The sequence below is a fragment of the Heloderma suspectum genome, chromosome 7 (assembly GCF_057233095.1).
Source record: "Heloderma suspectum isolate Gila_16-S chromosome 7, 16-S_ref, whole genome shotgun sequence".
Classification (NCBI taxonomy): domain Eukaryota; kingdom Metazoa; phylum Chordata; class Lepidosauria; order Squamata; family Helodermatidae; genus Heloderma; species Heloderma suspectum.
The window spans coordinates 62,450,809-62,471,106 of NC_139464.1; the positions used below are offsets into that span (position 1 = coordinate 62,450,809).

At 42.2% G+C, this 20,298-nt stretch overlaps 1 protein-coding gene across 6 annotated transcripts in view; it reads left to right on the forward strand.

Moving 5' to 3' along the window:
• Nucleotides 1-310: 310 nt before the first annotated feature.
• PPP1R12A (protein phosphatase 1 regulatory subunit 12A) overlaps nucleotides 311-20,298 on the forward strand; it is a 147,594-nt gene continuing 127,606 nt past the window's right edge. For 5 of the 6 annotated variants that reach the window (XM_084810402.1, XM_084810404.1, XM_084810405.1 and 2 more), the window contains exon 1: nucleotides 311-677. In XM_084810402.1, coding sequence (XP_084666528.1) covers nucleotides 441-677 — 237 coding nt within the window. In that variant the 5' untranslated portion in view covers nucleotides 311-440. Of the gene's footprint in view, nucleotides 678-19,045; nucleotides 19,309-20,298 lie in introns of those variants that run through there. The other variant, XM_084810406.1, reaches the window with a different exon arrangement.

Here is a 20,298-nt window from a genome sequence, read left to right on the forward strand (position 1 = left end):
CTGAGGAGCCAGTCGGCCGTCCTTCCATCGCCCAGCCCGTTCAGGGAGGCCCGCTGTCCGCGCGCCCTCTTCTTCCCGCGGCTAAGCCGACAAGCCGCCGCCGCACCGCCTCGCCAGTCCTCGCTCACAAGTAAACTTCGCTCGCCGCCGCCGCCGCCTCTCTCTTCAGAGCTCTCGCGAGAGTTCTGTCAAGGAAGCCGGGTTCTTCACTTTTCCCTCGCTTTTCCAGCGCCGGAGAGGCGCGCGGGGCTTCTAGGGCGGCGCTCTGGCCAGGAGGGGGCGGAGCGCGCGTTCGGCCGCGCGGTGTTCTGTGGGACGCAGGCGGTGCTCTGCTTCGCCGCCGCCGCCGCGCCGCCGCCGCCGCCGCCTCCTCCTGGGCGCGGAACGCCGCCGCTGAGGCGAGGGAGCGAGCGAGAGAAGCGACGAGAGCCGAGCAGGGCATGAAGATGGCGGACGCCAAGCAGAAACGGAACGAGCAGCTGAAGCGCTGGATCGGCTCCGAGACCGACCAGGAGCCGCCCGTGGTCAAGCGCAAGAAGACGAAGGTGAAGTTCGACGACGGCGCCGTCTTCCTGGCCGCTTGCTCGAGCGGCGACACTGAGGAGGTGCTGCGGCTGCTGGAGCGCGGCGCCGACATCAACTACGCCAATGTGGACGGACTCACCGCGCTGCACCAGGTCTGTGTCTGCCTGCGCGGCCGCCCGGGGCTGGGCCTACTTTGGCTTGGGCTGGGAAGGAGCCTCCGCCGCCCGAGGACGAGGCCGAGGCCTGCGGCCCCCTCCCCCCCGATAGCTGGAGGGGGAGGCCCCGGACCGAGCGCAAAACCTCTTTCCTCCGGGCACAACGACGAGGGCTGTGGCCCTCGGCAGTCGGGGACCCGTTTTGCCGCCTCGCTCCTCCCGGCCTTGAGAGGGCAACCAGGCCAGCTGCGCACATCCTCGTTTTTGCCGTAGGAATGTTGCGTTTCGCTGAAGAGGGTGCCCGCCCGCCCGCCAGCCAGCCAGCCAGCCAAGCTGGGCGTTTAGGCTGGGCCTTGCTTTGCCTTTTTCGCGGCAGGCGGTGGCAGTTGTGGGTCTCCTTTCCCTTCCCACTCTGGATTTGGCAGGGCTGAGATTCGAGGCTGGGGGGGGGGGCGGTTCTCTGGGAAGGGGGAACTTGAGAGAAGGCTCGTCTCCAGTTTATGGCCAGAATGGCGAGAGTAGGTTCCTCCGCTTCACGAAAGGGGTAATCTCGGGCAGTGATGGGGTAATAGTCCCAGGTTTAGGAAGTATTGGTTAATGAATACCTGCCGTTTCCTGTCCCCACGTTTCCCAAATATGTAGAAGTGTGAACGCTGTTGCCCCCTTTCCAAGCAACTCAAATCCCTCTCCTGTCGTCCCCATCCCCAATACTGTTCTTATGTTCTTAGTTGGTGTTTAGCGCTTTCTTGATGTCTGCTCTGAAATGTGGAATACCACCAAAGTTTATGCCATATTTTTGTTAGTCTTTAAGGTGCCACAAGACCTTTTGTTGGTTGCACTGGAACCCAGTACTTCTGTCCAGTATGTATGCTTCTTCTCTCAAATGTGGAAAGTTGTTGTAAAATTATTAGTGCAAATTACACTGCTTTTGTTTGCAAACTTTAGATGTATTCAACCTGGTTTTAGGGAACATAGAAGGTAAAGTGGTTGTGAAGTTTTCTCAAAATGGATGCTTTATGCATGTTAAAGTTTTATAGGAGTCTGATTGGAATCTCAAAATGTTAGCCAAATAAGGAAAGACTGTGGCAATCCAAAGATAATGTGGGTTTGCTAGGTTCTATTAAAAGGCTAGAAGCAATAACAACATTAAGCTCACTGAATATCAGAAAAGCAAGTATAATCACTTTGACAGCTTGATTTTTGTTTTGAACTGCAGATGTCCTGGTAGTTCCATAAAGAAATAGTAATTAAGATCTCTTGTTGCATGGGTAGAAATTCTCTTTGCAGTTATACGTACTAGTTAAGCATGTAGAACTTTACTAATCTATGAGATATAGATTTTAATTTAGTATATAAAAATTCCTGATGATGAAATAAATATGAGGAAAGCTTCTCTGTGTTGCTTCAAAATAGCTGAAGATGGCTTACACATTATGCATATTTTGCTTTTATTGTTGTGCAAGGTGTATAATCAGTCCTGTCTCTTGAATGAAACCTGTCATTCTTCTGTTGACATGGCATAGTCAGTTTAGAGAATACATAGATGTCCTGTTTACAAAATTAGTTATACTAAGAGAAGCCTTAAATATGCAGTCTTATGCATACTTTCTTGGGAATAATTCCCATTAAACACAGCGGGACTTTAGACTGAGTAGAAATGCACAGGTTTGTGTAAAGGTGGTATTATGTTCAAATGTGGCACCACACATTTCTGTAAAGACTTACTTGCTAACCTCAACTATGTTTCATCATTCTGGAGAAATGGTTTTATTGCTGGGATCAGTTTTTATTAGGTTGGATGTTAATCTGTTCACAAGTTCCAGAAGATCCAAAATTTATAGAACTTAAAAAGGTGATTCTGTCTTGCTAACTGTTGTTACAAGATCATGGGGGAAGATGCCTCTCTGGTCAGCATTGTCCGGGCATCTATGGCAGCAAAATTCAGCCATGTTAGATTGGTCATTGTTAAACCTCCCTTTCGGGATGACGCCTGTTAGTACGTTAGCATAAAATGTGTTGGTCTGTGATACCACTAAACATCTTGGTGACTCTTCTGCCAACATGTTGGTGGCTGGAAAGGAAGTTGGGTGGCGTATATTGCTTTTAAACAAGTTTATTTGAGAACCTTTGATTTTAGTGGAACTTTACAAGTATTCGTAAGACTTTAGCCTTTGGCTCGAAGTTATCATTTTTAAAACTCTGGAGTAGTTACATTGTAAGACCATCAAAGAATAGAGAGCTTGTTAGATAGGATTTGCTACACTATCTTTTGTGTGTATTTTTTGAGGTGTAATAGTGGACCATGAGAACTTCACACATAAGACTTTACTAAAACAGGCTGCAATCCTATACACAACACCTGGGAGAACGTACCATTGAATTCTGTGGAACTTACTTTGGGGTAGATATGCCTAGAGTTGCTCTGTGAGGTTTTCTTGCCCAAGGTAGGATTTTACTGTGGGAAAACTCAGGGTCCAGCTTTCAGTCCGGCAACTTCAGTACTGTATAAAATTACTGAAAATATTATCAATACGTGGTTTTCCCAGCTGCACATACATTATATCTACACAATATTTTTAAAGTCTGCAATCCTATGGTCCTTGGGAGGGTGTCCCAGGGGACATAGGATGTTTTGGATCTTCCCTTCCAAGGGCAAACCCCATCCCATCTGCTGTGGTAGAGGCAAAAAGGGAGAATTACCTGAGGGTGTCAGGGTAGTTGGGGAGAAGGCTTGGATCTGTAGGACCCAGAGCCTTCCCATTTTCTCAACATGCCCCAGAATTGGTGGAAATGTGCACCAGCCCTGAAGCCCTTCTAACTTGTGGGAGAAAAGTCATAAAATGCCATGTTTCTTTCTGTTCTGCCCTGGTGACCGGGGGGGGGGGGCATCTTTGGGTAGGATGGTTTGCCTGCTTTCGGCTCTCACCCCCATCCATTGGTAGGATTGCTGTATAGATTTTGAATACCGTGGGCTACGTAGAGCACACACTTGGTACACACTTAAAAATGTCAGTCAAATGCTGCTAAAAACTTCAGTGCTCTTAACAAAACCTGAAATGTTGTTGCTGCCACAGCTGGGTAAAACATGAATGGTGGCTTGACCAATTTCTATTGGTGCATATGTATGATCTGTCAAGATTGAGTTTTGCATTCACATCCTCAGCAACAGAAATTGGTACAATATTTTTCTTCCTCTGTGACAGCAAAGAGCTATAATTCCAAACAATTTTAAGCTTAAGTATGTGGCTTAGTGCTTTGAGTAAGAACAGCAGCACTGGTTTAATGAGGAATGATTTATCATTTATGGATTACTTCTTGGTTTTATTCTCTGTGGTGAAATCGAATGGCATACGACTGGATTTTCTCCTCACCCCCCTATGCCCTCCAAATCTCGTCCATAGGGTCCCTTAGCCCTCTAGAGCAGATTCTGTGGCTGTGCAAGTTCTGTTCTGCTGTGATCAAAGCAGTTATTCCACTGGGATAACCTGATTAGATTACTTATACTGATAACATGGTCTTGGTTAAAAGAGATACTTATGATTTGTATGCTTATGCAGAAAGTCAGAAGAAACTTTCCAGTGCTGCTGTCCCCTAGCTGATGCAAAAAGTGATCGGAGATAATTCCAGGTAGTTGTCAGTTAATGACAGTTACTCATATTTGTGAACACTGATGACTTTTGAAGTAGGAGGTTCTCCTGCATGAGCCATACTTGCATCTACTTGCCAGTCTTTCCTTGTCAGATAAAACAACTGGAAGATTGCTAATTGCTGTGGCACTTGTTTTGGGATACACTAGTAGTAAGGGTGCAATCCTATGGGTTGCGCTCTCGATGATTGTAAGCCCCGAACTCAGGGATTTAGAATCATCCTATGCAGAGCAAGAGGAGCGGCAGAGGTGATCTTTGCCTCCCTGTCCTCCTGCCCTGCATTTGTTGCTAGACAGGCTTTTTTGCCTGTCTAGCTGAGGCACTTCAGAGTGGGAGGAGAGGAGGCTGAAGAGACCTCAGGATAACTCGTATCCTGGCCTCTCCAGTCTCCTTCCCTTCCCACCCACTGAAGCGCCCCCTTCTCCAAGGTTGAGTTCCCACCCTTGGAGAGCAGCTGGTGTGGTTCTTTCTGTGCCAGCTGTGAGGGGGAAGGGGTTAGAGCTCCGATTCCCCGCTTCGGGGTCGGAGTGCAGTCTCTGTGGGAAATCTGAAATATTCTATGGCCCCTCCTCAGACATTGTCTTGCTCCCTAAGTAACTTTGTCTTTCTGCACAAGAAAGATATTTTTTTTCTTGATATCTCTTTGGAGGTACATACTGGAGACCCCCAAATCTGTATTTTAAAGTTCATCCCCATATGGATTTGAGGCACCAATATTGATTTTGATAGCATTTTATATTAATTTCACTTTCCATTTAACAACTATTTTAATGCATGTTAATGCATTTGTGTCTACAATGACACATAGGCTTAAAGCTGCAATTTTGTGCTCTCTATTTAGTCATAACACTGCATTTCTGGGGATCTCAAAACAGCTTACAAATATGAAAGTACAATTAAATTGAGAGCCGGTGTAGTGTAGTGGTGACAGTGATGAACTGGGAGCCGGGAGATCCGAGTTCTAGTCCCCACTTGGCCATGGAAGCTCACTGGGTGACTTTGGGCTAGTCACAGACTCTCAGCCCAACCTGCCTCACAGGGTTGTTGTTGTGAGAATAAAACGGAGAGGAGGAAGATAATGTAAGCCACCTTGGGTTCCTTGCAAGAGGAAAAAAGGTGGGATATAAATGCAATAAAACAAATAAATTAGAAATGCAAACTAATGCATCAAAATGACCAATACAACAACAACTGAGTACAGCAGAGAAATCAGCCAAACACAAGTAAAACAAGTTCTACATCCGTTGTGAAAGGTATAGAGAAGAGTACTGTCTCAGCTCAATGGTCAAAGTGTTCCAGGGCCTAGGGGCTTCAGGGGTAAAGTCCCTACTGCTTGCTGAATGCCATTTTAATCTGGTACAGAGAGCGTATATTGAGTAAGGCATGAATACCTGACTGCAACTGGAACATGGGCAAATATTCGGAGAGGTGGTATATGCGTTTTAGGGCTTTATATGTTAAAATGAATGCATTGGATTGTGCCTGGAAGCACAAAGGTAGCTGGTGCGGTTTGTGCAGTTCAGCTTATTAGTGGATATACCTTGCCCATCAAACAGCAATCAGCCACATTTTTGCACCAGCTGAAATTTCCAAGACATCTTCAAGGGCAACCCTTTGCAGTAGTCAGTAAGCTGGAAACTACAAAAGCATATCTCAGTGTGGTATGGTTAGCCTTGGCCAGGAAGGGTTGGCGCTTCTGCAGCAAGTGCAGCTGGCTGGTAAAAACACTTTACCAGTTGTCACTTGTTTCTCAAAAAGGCCTGTGTCCAGAAGCACCCCTAAGCTCGTAGATAAGTATGAAAATGGTTATGCATTCTATCACAACTTGAAAAAAACTCAACCAAATAATTTCCCTTTTTACACTACTGTGTCCTGCATGCTGCAAACAACGCACGAATTTGCTTTGTAAATATTATGTGGATATAATGTATTCATTGACAGTTCTATTTGCACAAGTTCTTCCTAATATAAAAGTGAATTTAAAATGATATAGAGGGTGTTAATTAGTTAGCAGACCAATTTTTTTCACAATAGTTTAGAAGGTAGGTAAGTGGTGATTTTTGAAGTGCAGAGATACCAATGCTTTATTCAACTGACCAGAGTACCTCATCAAGTAAAGCAAAATAATCCTGCTTTCAAGTGGTATTGATTTTAACCAATGGTCATAATTGTAAGTGTGGTGTGCTGTGTTGGGCTATAAGCATATATTTTCTTCCTTTACAAGAAATTCAACTTTTGCTATTGAGGCTTCATAAAACTCATAATGAAGCTTAAAAGCTTTGATGCTAAATGCAGCTAAGTATTAAGTATAAGCATTTTGTAGGTACCCTGTACATAAGTCAGCAAAGGATATACTGATATGCTATAGAATAAATTGATGATTCCAGTGACACACTGAGCTACCATTAGATTGGGATTTGTTTTTTTAGACAGTTGTTGTGTTGATCCAAGAGACTGAGATAGTTTATTGTGATAGCCTCTGGTGTAAAACATACGAAAACTGTGATGTGGGCAGAACTCATTAGGAATGTAGTCTAGAAAGGTAACCAGAGGACCGAATGAGGTTTGGCGATTGCTAAAAGTGTATGCTGTGTGCTTAATTTTTCACAACACATTGCCTCTCATTGTTCCATGATAAAACATAGCTTTTTAGTCCAAAGATAGGTAGTTACTGTCTTCAGTAGATCATGTTCTTTTTACAGGCCTGGGTACTGTGTAAGTCTTAGAATATAGACTGGATACATGTAAGAAGACCATTGAACTTAAGTATAATCTGAGTGGCTAGTGGAGATACAGCATAGATATACCTATATAATTAATTTATGACTTTAATACTTGCATACTTTACTCTTAACGTAGTAGTTGCACCATAAAAAGTCTAGGGAGAGATGAAGGGAGAGCCTTTCCATTAGCTTCCAAAATGTTCTGGTTCCCTTGAATTAATGCAAGTCACCAAAACATTTATTAGAACCTGTGGGCTGCATTAAATGTTGGTTATCCCCAAGTTTCAACAATTCCACTAGCCGTGGCAGGTGTGCTGCTGTTCTCTGGCAAGCATGATGAGCAACCAGCCTTGTATCCACTTTGAGGCTGCAAAGGAGTGATCCCTGCCCCCCTCCCTTGCTGCCTTTCATGCTCTTGAGTGTGTGTGTCATCTTTGAGCATCACTGCTTGACTGTACTCAGGGAGTATTCTAGCACCAGCCTCCAAGTCAGTTCACTCCCTGGCTTGCTGGCCTTTCCTGAGGGGGAGGAGAATGTGCACGCAGAGTGAACAGCAGGAGGGGTGGGGCTGGCAACTACATTTTCTTTTAGGGATTGTAGATTATCACTTATCCCTGTTGTCTTAAAATGCAAGTTGTATAGTGGGGTGGGTGGGGGGAAGAATAGGCCCAGGTATGTATGGTGATTTCTTGAAGGGTTGAATCTGCTGAAAAAGATATAAGTGTCAAGTGTTAAAAGAAAAAAGTACCCCAATAATTAAAAAGTGATGCCTGGTGATGTTTCTGACATGGAGATAGATGGGGTGGCTAGATGATAGGTATCTAGATGTTAGGGACTTCAACTCCCAGAAGCCTCTGTCAGGAATTTGTTGTTCAGTCGTTAAGTCGTGTCCAGCTCTTCGTGACCCCATGGACCATAGCACGCCAGGCCTTCCTGTCCTCCGCTCTCTCCTGGAGCGTGCTCAAGTTCATATTAATTGCATCGGTGATGCTATCTAACCATCTCATCCTCTGCCGTCCCCTTCTCCTTTTGCCTTCAATCTTCCCGGCATCAGGGTCTTTTCCAGGGAGTTTTCTCTTGGCATTAGGTGGCCAAAATATTTGAGCTTCAGCTTCAGTATCTGTCTTTCCAATGAGCAGTCAGGGTTGATTTCCTTTAGGATTGACTGATTTGACCTCCTTGCAGTCTAGGGGACTCATAAGAGTCTTCTCCAGCACCACAGTTCGAAAGCATCGATTCTTCGGCACTCAGCCTTCCTTATAGTCCAGCTCTCACAGCCATTCGTTACTACTGGGAAAACCATAGCTTTGATTATACGTCCCTTGTCGGCAAGGTGATGTCTCTGCTTCTTACTATGCTGTCTAGGTTTGCCATAGCTTTCCTCCCAAGGAGCAAGCGTCTTTTAATTTCATGGCTACAGTCACCGTCTGCGGTGATCTTGGAGCCCAAGAAAGTAAAATCTGTCACTGCTTCCATTTCTTCCCCTTCTATATGCCAGGAAGTGATGGGGCCAGATGCCATGATCTTCGTTTTTTTGAATGTTGAGTTTCAAACCAGCTTTTGCACTCTCCCCTTTCACCCTCAACAAGAGGCTCTTTAGATCCTCTTCACTTTCTGCCATTAGGGTGGTATCGTCTGCATATCTGAGGTTGTTGATAATTCTCCCGGCACTCTTAATTCCGATCTGTGATTCATCCAACCCAGCGTTTCTCATGATGTACTCTGCATATAAGTTAAATAAGCAGGGCGACAATATGCAGCCTTGTCGTACTCCTTTCCCAATTTTGAACCAATCGGTTGTTCCATGTCTGGTTCTTACTGTTGCTTCTTGACCCTCGTACAGGTTTCTCAGGAGACAGGTAAAGTGGTCTGGTACTCCCATCTCTTTAAGAACCTGAATTAAATTCGCTCATGCTTGTCCATTTTAGTTCACTGAGTTCCAAGATGTCGATGTTCAATCCCTGTCAGGAATGCTGGGAGTCAAAGTCCAAAACATCTGGAGATATCCTTTCAGGCCACCCCGGATCTAGATGATGAATGACCTAACTAGCATTCTACACACAGAACCGTGGAATGCTTTCCAGCAAGCTCTGGTTTAGACCAAGTTTGGAGAGGTACAAAGCAATGGAGAGGGAGACCTAAAATGCCTGTCAGAAGTTTCTTACCTGTGTTGGAAGTAAAAAGGCCAAGTCATGGAAGTTGGGAAATCAAAGAGGGCCAGAATTGGAAGAGTATATAGGATGTTCAGTAAAGAGTTAGGCAGTTGGATGTAGTAGTGTGAAATAGGGAATATGTATAGAACTGTGGATTGGGATAAGAGGCAAGGGGGTCTTTGTTACAATGTGAGACGTATTCAGCATTTTCTCGGCTATTCATTGCACTTTGCAATGTTTGTATATTCGGGGCAAGCAACTATTTTTGCTTTGTACTTTCGAAAACATTTCAACCTGTCAGTACCAGATCTTTAAAAATAATATTTGAACCAACAGTTTTCAGTTGACTTGGTTGTGCGTGCTGGAGGTTAACTGCATGTGTATGTTGCTATAACTCTACTGCTGGGTATCTTAAGAAAGCAATCCTATGGTCCCTGGGAGAGGGTCCCAGGGAACATAGGATTGTTCAGAGATGCTGCCATAGACACTGCTACGGCCTGGGGAGGGGGACTCTTGAGTTCTGATCCCCTTCTCCCACCCCCTTGCAGCTGCTGCAGCAAGAACCACACTGGCTGCTTCCCAAGGTCAGAAATGTGGCCTTGCGGGGAGGGAGAAGGGAGTGTTCTGGTGGGAGAAGAGAGGAGAGGCCGGGATACAATAAATCCTATGGCCTCTCTAGCCCCAGCCCAGTCTCCAGCAGCATGCCTTCTCTAGATGGGCTCAAAGGCCTGTCTAGAGAAAAAATGTATAAAAGGAGGATGGAGAGGTGAAAATAATCTCTATCGCTTCTCCCACTTTACTGGCAGCAGCCAGGCAAGGCATTGGATACTTGGGAGCCTCTGAGATTGGAGGCTTCCTTCTAAGGGGTGGTGTAATGACAACTTGAATGGAAGCATAGCATGGATAAATCCACAATTGGGTATATGTATTTTAAAATGTTAACATTTAAAACATAGGAACTTAACATATATACATCTTGTTTTAATTAGCATCTCTAACATTACAACATACCTTTCATTCTGATTTCTTGGTTGCTTTGGTAAGAAACCCAAAGCAGACTCCAACCAAAATGTGAGTCCAATAGATTTTAGTAGGTGATTTAAGAATCTGCTGAACTCTCCAGTTGAAGTCAGTGGACTTCTTAAGAACTGCAGTTCGACTGTGCCTAGTCAAGCTTCACGTTTTGCAGGTTGACAGTAGTATTTATGCCCATTATACTGGGCATAATATAATTGTTCTAGGGCTAGTTAAAGTTCTTGCTTGATAATTTTAAATTGCAGAACCCTAACCACCCTCATTATGATCTTGCTGGTCAGTCTCATCTTGGGCTAAGTGGCAGCTTATGGGGGTGTCTGCATAGTAAGCCAGAACATACTGGAAAAGAAAATAAGGAGAAAGTACAATTGAGAGAGAGAATGCAAGAATTTTGTATTCTAGGAAAGGCTTTAGAATGTAAATGCCTATCGCTTTGCATAGAAATTAGTAGATCCAGTATTATGGATTCATTCATGCTTAATTAATACTAACTAATAAAACAATTTAGTTTACCAACTAAACAGAATACATGGTTACTACACATATGGAGCTGTGTAAGAATGTTTTATGAAATGTAAAGTTTCAGACTGATGAGTACTAATTTAAAAGTTCACAATTCTCTTTGCATTGTTTACATAAAATGCCACGTCATTGCATGCAAATGCCTGAAATCCTTATTAGCATAGCTCTATTTATCTTTTCCTTTGTTGATCTTGCTTAACCATAAAAAGGCAAACTCTAGTAGAGCTGCAAAGCAGTATGGCTCCTAAGCAGACCATGTTCTGATGCTATCTGGTGGGTGGGGACATTCCAAGTTGTCATGTATTGCTAGATACATTCCTGAAATGACAGTCAGTGGAAACTGTGGCATAGAATAGAGGCTTTCCTCAGCTGTCACCTTCTTAATACTGTTAGTGTATTGTTAGAGCAATAAGGAAATATTTGTATCAAAATGTTACTTGTGAGTATCAAGAATGTGCTTATTGTACAATAATTTGATCACAGTAATATAGCTGTTCTGAGTATTGCCAGCAAATGTACTTTCTTGAGCTTTAAAAATTACACTGGGAAATATTGTGCATAAAATTCAAAGTTTTAGAATGTAAGCCTGTGTGAGAGAAGGGAAATAATAAGGCACAAGCGATACTGTCACATTTCATTAGGAAAAAATGTATTGATAAAAGGTTCACTACATTGGAAAACATCTTTTGTCCACGGTGTAGCACTTTGTCCTCCCACAGAGTGAGCATTTGCACTGCAGCACTGGCATATAATGGCATCCAACAGTGCAATCCTCTACATGTTACTCAGAAGTAAGTCTCATTGCGTTCAATGGGTCTTAGCCCAAGAAAATGTGTATAGGATTGCAGCCTATATCTACTAAGCAAGTACAAATGAACTTAGAGTACCCAAGGTGGCATTATGCACAAAGTAAATATAGTGCTGTACAGTTTTCCTGTATCTGTTTGCCCAAATGGTTGAAGTTGCTTGTATGAATGCTTTTAGATGGTTCTAATTATAGACGTTCAGTTAGCTATTCACCTGGGGCAAGTAACATTGCTTCTTGGTAAGTAGTTTACCAGATCCATTGCCACTGATACATAAATAAGTATGTATTGGTGGAAATGCTGTTTTTGGAATGGTACTGATCTAAGAGTATTCTAATACTTAATGAGGCTTTCAAAAAAACAGTAACCTTTAAATAGAAATAATCTCATTGCTACATCTTGTGCTGTACAATAATGTTTTGTGGTATGTTCTGAACAAATAGGAGAGAGTAGGATTAAAACAGTTTACAATGTCAGCCTGCAAAGGATGTGAGAGAAGGGAAGCAAGACACAAACTCACTTAACTGCCATATTTCATCTGAAACACTTGCAACAATATATGTTCACTAATTTCTATTATCATTCTCCATAGCATAGAACTATGCACTCTTCACAGTTTACCTATTTTGTCTAATCCTGTTGGTGTAGTGACTTGGCTTCTGTAAGAAGGACTCAAAATACTAAGTTAACTGACAATTTAAAGATAGAATTTTGAAGTTGGATTACTACTTGGAAGGAATTAGTGTGTTGTTTTGGCAGTTACTAGTGTCAGTAGTTCAGATACAAGAATGCAAATGACATTCTATCTGGGAATTGATAGGATGGGCTGCCATAGGAGTTGATAGTAAAGAAATGTTTTCATATTGCTATTTAGAACATATTATATAGAATTATAATTTGGTTAACATTTTTAGAATTGTTTGTCTTCCCAAGTCCATCTGAAAATACTTGAGATGTAAAGTTGAGGCAAACTCATATAGAATCTTTCTTGTTACAATAAAAAGCATTGTCATGTAAGTACATAGGTTATAGCAAACAATCCCTTTGAATATGAAAGTTTTGCTTTTTAGACCATACACGGTCTTCCCTTTAATTGGAAATATTAGTTGGGGCTATGTGGTCTCCATCCCTGAAGTCCCAGTATTAACTTGTGCATTTTTTATATACTGCTAATATACTAGGGCTGCAATCCTATATACACCTACCTGGGAGTAAGTCCCATTGAACTCATTGGGGTTTCCTTCTGAGTAGACATATGTATGATTCCTCTGGTCATTCTCCGGGCACTGTACTATTACTTTAATCAAGATTGAAAAGTGGAGCATTTATATTTTGTATCATCTGTATAGTAAGATTTTAATTCGGTTTAAATTAGGATTGCAATTAATTAATTGTTTCACGAGGGCTATTAGTTTTATGAGTTTAAATCTTGTGAAATGGTAAAATTAAGAGTTTGTATTTTTTAACAAAGGATGCTTGCATCAGCACACTTTTGTATGCAGTTCCTCTTCTAAACTGTCTAGCCAGAAACTTAAAACGCATCTTTAAATAGCCAAAGTGTATATGGAAAACTGGGAATTAATGCTAGACTGTATTGATACTTTTAGCAACAAGTATTTTGAGAATATTTTTTCAGGTTGAAATCCTGTACTTACTTTACCTGGGAGTAAGCCCCACTGAAATCAGTTGTACTTCTTCCTGAGTAGACATGTATAGGATTGCACTGTCAGTCTATCAGAAGATTTCTGTATGATAGGGTCTGTACTGTTCAGCTACGTGTAGCATGAGTTGTTAGCTCCAATCCTTAATATTTGAGTTGTTAATATTGGCTAGCCAAACAAGGTTGTTCTGAGCTTCTTGTTTTTGTTCTTTACCAGTAGTTGAGCAACCAGCACAATGTGGTTCAGTTAGCAGTTAAAATGTAACCGGAAATACTTGCCTCATTTTTGCTCTATAACATGTTAACTTCTATTCCTGTTCTCCTTTTTCTTAAGTATGTATGTTCCTAAATAGATCAGGATTGCATTGCCCCTCCTGTCACTAAAGATCAGAATTACAGAAGCTTTGTTCTAAACTTTGAAACTACTGTAGGTTCCTGGCAACCAAATTGAACATAAACAAATGAAATACCCCTTGAAAACAAAGAAGCCATGGACTTAAGTCTTTATAAAACACGATATATGGAATGCAAATGGACTCAGCATCTGCTGAGACTATTCAGGTGGCTTTGTGGGAGTGTGTTGAGCATAAGGAACTATAGTGGGGAAGGGGTTATTACATCGTAGCTCCCTGTCTTTAAGAGCAGGGATACAGGCTAAGATGCTGCAGTTATTGTGTGTTTCTTCCATCCAAACTCTGAGAATCATAAAATAGTAGGTTTGGAAGGGGCCTACAAGGCCATCGAGTCCAACCCCCTGCTCAGTGCAGGAATCCAAGTCAAAGCATCCCTGACAGATGGCTGTCCAGCCTCATCTTGACTGTCTCCAGTGTGGGAGAGCCCACTACCTTTCTAGGTAATTGGTTCCATTGTTGTATTGCTCTAACAGTCAGGAAGTTTTTCCTGATGTTCAGCCGGAATCTGGCTTCCTGTCACTTGAGCCCATTATTCCGTGTCCTGCACTCTGGGATGATCAAGAAGAGATCCTGGCCTTCCTTTCTGTGACAGCCTTTCAAGTACTTGAAGAGCGCTATCCTATCTCCCCTCAGTCTTCTCTTCTCAAAGCTAAACATGCCCAGTTCTTTCAGTATCTCCTCATAGGGTTTTGTTTCCAGTCCCTTCCTTGCCTTCCTCTGAACCCTCTCCAGTTTCTCTGCATCCTTCTTAAAGTGTGGTGCCCAGAACTGGACACAGTACTCCAGATGAGGCCTAACCAGTGCCGAGTAGAGGGGAACTAGTACTTCACATGATTTGGAAGCTATATTTCTATTAACGCAGCCGAAAAGAGCATTTGCCTTTTTTGCAGCCACATAACATTGTGGCTCATATTCAGCTTGTGATCTACAACAATTCCAAGATCCTTCTCGCTTGCAGTGTGGTTGAGCCACGTATCGCCCATCTTGTAACTGTGCATTTGGTTTCTTTTTCCTTGGTGCAGAACTTGGCATTTATCCCTATTAAATTTCATTTTGTTGTTTTCTGCCCAGCACTCCAGCCTATCGAAATCACTTTGAATTCTTTTTCTGTCTTCCAGGGTATTAGTGTCATCTACAAATTTGATCAGCATTCCCTGCACCTCCTCCTCCAAGTCATTAATAAAAATGTTGAAGAGAAGATTGGGTTTGACACAACATAATATTGAGACTAATTATCTCCCTAAAGTTATTGTTGTTGCCAGATGAGTAGCATACTCTTCATTTGAATATTGAATGCGGCTGCCATGTTCTTTGATCTTTGTTCTGTACAGTTACATGTCTTCTTTAAAACAATTAATACATTATTAGCTCCTGGAGGCTAATGGATTCTTATGGCTTCTAGAGGGATCTAGGGGAGTTTCCAGAAGTGTAGCTCCTGTCAAAGCCCTAATCACTGCCAAGGGGAAGAGAGCCCAAGTGGCCTCTCCCCCATGGCAGAGGAAAATTCGATCTTGGAAAATTGGTATACCTTAGAGCTGAGGGCCGTGAAGCAAGTGGGACAATGTCTAGAATGCAAGTGGAGAAAGATTTGTGTTGAATGTCAGTGAACACAGGTTAGAAATCATTATCAAGCCTATTCTGTGGCAGTGAGGATGCCACAGTGAGGATGAATCCTTTTCCATCTCCATTGCGTTTTCTTACTGTCGTCCAACAGCTGTTTCTAGTGATAAAAGGTTTATTACAATTTGTCCTTGAAAGGGAATTGGTCACACCCTTGATGACTTGCTGTGATAAAGTAGCAAGACAGTTCAAAGGTAAAATTGCCTGCATCCAACATGACTTGGACTCCATGGTTAGTGCAGTTCCATTAATGAAGGTAATCCAAAGCACCTAAGGAGGGGATAGCTGGTTGGGCCCAGGAGGTTATACATTCCTACTTGAGACAGGGAGCAGCTCCAGTCCTTTTGAAAGAAGCGGTTATCAGGCTGCTCCTGAAGAAACCTAACCTGGATCCAGAAGTAGAGGACAACTATATATAGGCTGATTGCTAACATCCTCTTTTTCAGCTCGAGTGATTGGTTGTTGATCAACTCCAGGCATTCTTGGAAGAAGTTCGTTTTCTAGATCCATTTGAATCTGGCTTTAGGCCTAGTTTTGAGACAAACTGTATTGGTCACCCTGTGGGAAGACCTTCACCAAGAGAGTCAGTGGAGTGCAACCCTGTTGGTTCTCTTGGATCTTTCAGCAGCTTTCAATACCATCAACCATGGTGTCCTTCTGGATTGGCTGTTGGAGTTGGCACTATTTTGCACTGGTTCCGTTCCTACTTGGATGTCCATTTCCAGAAGGTGGTGCTGGGGGATTACTGCTCTGTTCTGTGGCAATTATGTCATGGCTTCTGACATCAATTTTATCTCCTATGCTATTTAACATCTACATGAAATTGCTGTGGAGGTTATCCAGAGATGTGGACTTGTGTCATCTCCTTTTCATCTAATCCAAGTGAAGCAATGGATGTCCTGAATCAGTGCCTGAATGGGTAATGGATTGGATGATGTACTGATGGATGTACTGGTAGTGGGTGGTTCATGTGCCCAATTGAATGGTGTTCAATCTGTTTTGGAGAGGTTGTACCCCCTTGAAGGATCAGGTGTACAGTTTGGGGTTGTTCCTGAATCCGTCATTGTCACTTGATGCACAAATGGCCTCAGTGGCTGGGAGCTTTGTCAGCTGCACTGGCTTCCAGTCCCATTTACAGGCCCAATTCAAGGTTTTGACCTTTAAAGCCCTGAATGTCTTAGATCTAGAGTATCTAAAGGAACGTGTCCTCCCATATGTACCTGCTTGAAGCGTTAGGTCATCTTCAGAGATGATGAAGGTGCATCCATTGAAGGAAATTAGGTGGATGGCTATAAGAGAGACAGAGACTTCTCCATTGTGGCACTTGTTTATGGAATGCCTTTCCTAAGGAGGCTCACCCAGCACCTACACTGTTATCTTCTCAGTGTCAGATGAACTTTTTTTTTTTAACCATTTTAATGGAAGATGTTTCAGTTAAAAGTGTAAACTATATGCTATATTATGAATGACATTAGACTGCTCAGCCAACCAGTGCCATAGGCTTTGTAATTGCCACCACTATAAGCATTATAATATAGATGTTGGGTGGCCGTGTCTTACTCTTGAACTGAATTTAACTGAATTTAAGGGAGAAGGTATATAGCCCCCAAAGAAACACCTTTAAAATGACATTTGTTTCTGTTTGTCTTCAGGGATTGTTCATGCAATCTCATTTCCCAAGATTAAAGTCTCTTAACTTATAAATCATATGATTTGTATACATAATCAAATGATAAATCTAAGATCAAAACAAGTAGAAAGCCACAATTACTAATTGATTAATTTTTTATGTAGTCTTTTTGTGGTGGTGGATGTTGTGCAGCTGATTTCAGACAATGTTATGTTTATTTTCCAAGTTCTTGGAAGGTGTATATGATCACTGTCTTGCCAGTAGAGAGACTGTGCATGCTGTCCACCACGATGTGTAGGAAATGACTGTAATCTAAGCCAGAGAAGAGAGAGCCTCCTTCTCCTTTGACTTTTGAGCTGGAGACTGAAATGCAGTAGGAGTTCTTTTTGTAGGGAGTTCACATATCTAAGTAAGTTGAGGTCTGCTTGTATGTGAATTGTCTGAACACTTGAAATTAATTGTATTTATTATGAGGGATTATGTTTAGAAAGCCAAATAGCAATGACTAATGGAACACATTGACCCAGTTTTCACGATGAAGCAACTATGGGGACATGCAGTGACAGCCATAACTCTTTGGTGTATATCTACCATATGGTTACAAGTATGTTCTTCGGTCTCGCTTCACATTTCATGATGAGAAATGCTACCGTACCTGTGAAAAATGTATGTGCCAAATAAATGCTGAATCAGCCTTTGATTGTATGTAAATTTGAGACTAAAGCAAATTGGCCAAACCAGGGTTACAATTGATGCCTTAAATGCATTTCCTGTACTATAAAATAGTCAAGGAAAGAATCATAAACGGTTACAGATTGCGTGACAAAATAATGCTGAGTCTGTTACTTTTGTTACTGTAGTATAATTTACTAGGGAGCATGTAAAAGAGAACAAGTTGAATTTAGAAATGTCAAAGAAAAAAAGAGTAGACTGTCCAAAGAAATATTTTACAAATATCTGTTGGAATAGCTGTTAGACCAGAACCACTCATTACTTCTGCAGATATTGACACTGCCTATTGCATTTGTTCATCGATGTGGAAGCCTGAGAAAAAGTCCATACTTTCACATTTTTTTCTTCCAGGGATTTCCAGGTCTTTCTTGAGCCTTAGCAGCTCTGATAGTTGCAAGAATAGATTATGTCTAAATAGTGTGGAAGTAAAATGTGAATCAGTCAATCAGATTTTCCAAACATGAGTACAGCCATGTTTTACTTACATGTTTTGCATATTGTAGGAAAAAAAATGATTTCCCATAGCAGTTGCAACATGTACTGCTGTGTGTGTAACAGCTTTGAACATGACAGTACATATTATATTGTATTGTAAAGCTGTAGTTTGAATGGTGTTTATACATGTCATAAGAGGTGGAGGAAGCAATCCTATTGGGATAGCTGGCCACCTCTGAACTCGGAAGTGACCACTTATCCAATGCAGGGCGGTGGAGTGCGGAGGGGATCTTTTCCTCTGTTCTCTGGCTGCCTTCCACTTGTGACTAGATGGCCGATTTCGGTTGTCTAGCTGCAGGACTTCAGAGTGCGGACAACTTATAGGAAGTGTTGTACTGGTACTTCTGCCCCTCCCTGCCCCTGAGAATGCCCCCTTTGCCCCCCTCCACACTGCTATTCTGAGCGGGGAGCCTGGGGGTGATCTGCGCTGCCTACGAGGTGGCAGGGGGTGGGGGCGGGGAAGTGGTTTTCTGGGAACTGACCAATCCTATGGCTGTCTAGCCACTGTCTAGCGGCCATAGGATTGCACCCTTAGGTTTTTAATATTTGAAAGGTCAAACTAGGATGTATAACATAATTCAGCTGGGATCCAATCCATTATTTGAACAGGTTAGTCATGTCAATGGGATTTAAGTTCAACTGTCTTAGTCTTGATCCAATCCACTACTGTCAAATGTTCTCTTCTATATTGTGTATATTAAGATTTCTGCAGTTTTTCTTATTTGCACACTTATAGAAACTTTCACTTCTATCTTTCATGCAGTCACAGTATGGGCATGCAATTAAAATTGAAGTATAATCTACTGCAATATGATGCGTCTTGACATAAGTTTTTTAAAAAAAGAAATGGGGTGTTTTAAAGTTAGATCAACTCATTTTTATAGGTGGCAAAAAGTAAACAGTTCTGCTTTGTCCTCTTGTTACTTCAGCCCTGCAGCTTCGTTCAGAGTGCTATATGATGAAGGAGAAAATGTGAATTCAACTCCTGCTCCTAGAAGATTTTTTCCCTTCTCTTTTGCTTTAAGACTTGCCTAGTCAGTATTTTCCAACATTATTCACAACAGACTATTTTATGCTGATCTTTTACATTATTGGACTAATGGCTTCTTGAACACCATCATTGAAGGAAGACACTAAGAATAAATTCAAAGCAGCCAAACATTATTCTAATGTGCTAGTTAGCAAATTGAAGGTAGGTATCCTTGTAAATGTCCTTTTCTTTAGCCCCAATCCTGTCTGTCATTGATTTATCCTACATAATTTAAAAATATTATTTTAAATGAAAAAATGGAGTTGGAAAAACTTGCAACAGTGAGTGAAATTTGAACCCAAGCTCATAAAGCAACTCTCTGATTGCTGACTCAGTATTCATATATTTTTAATTTAAAAGATAATTTTATGAGCTGCCATTTAGAATAAGCTTCCAGGGCAGCATGCTATTTTTTTTTAAAGCAATACAATACAAAAATTCAATAACACAGGACCACCCGCAGCACCCATCAAGTAAAGCAGACAGAACCATAAAACAGCAATTAAAATCAAATACCCAGTATGCTGAAATGCTTGGGAAAATAGTCTTTGCCTGGTGTCAGAAAGACATTGGAGCTGGAGCCAGGCTAGATTTTCCAAATGTGAGGTACCACAACAAAGAAAGCCCTGTCTCTGGTCTCCACCTGCCTCCTTTGTGGCAGTGCGACCAAGAAGAGAGTCTCTGAGGATTGCATGTTTCAGGTAGGGTCATCTAATCCTGATAGGCAGTCCTACGTAATCAGGTCTGACAAGGCAGTCCCATGTAATCAGGTCCTATGCTGTTTAGGGCTTTATAGATGAACCTCCTACCCATCCATTTTATCTGTATTGAGCTTCAGATTATGGATCCTCATCCAATTCACTGCTTACCCTGAACACTGATCTAGCATCTCCTCCACCTCATCTAACTGATGAAAAGGAGTAGAGATGTGTATCATTGGCATACTGATGGCACTTCGCTCTGACTCTTAAATTACCTCACTCACTAGTTTCATGTGGACAGCAGAGGGGACTCTATAGCACAACAACCATGGGCTCAAGCAGAAATCCCTCCGCACCACTTGGAATCGGCCATTTAAGTAGGACAACTATAATATAACCCAACCAGAAGTTGTAACCAGAACCCAATCCAGAAGGATATGTTCTAGATTCT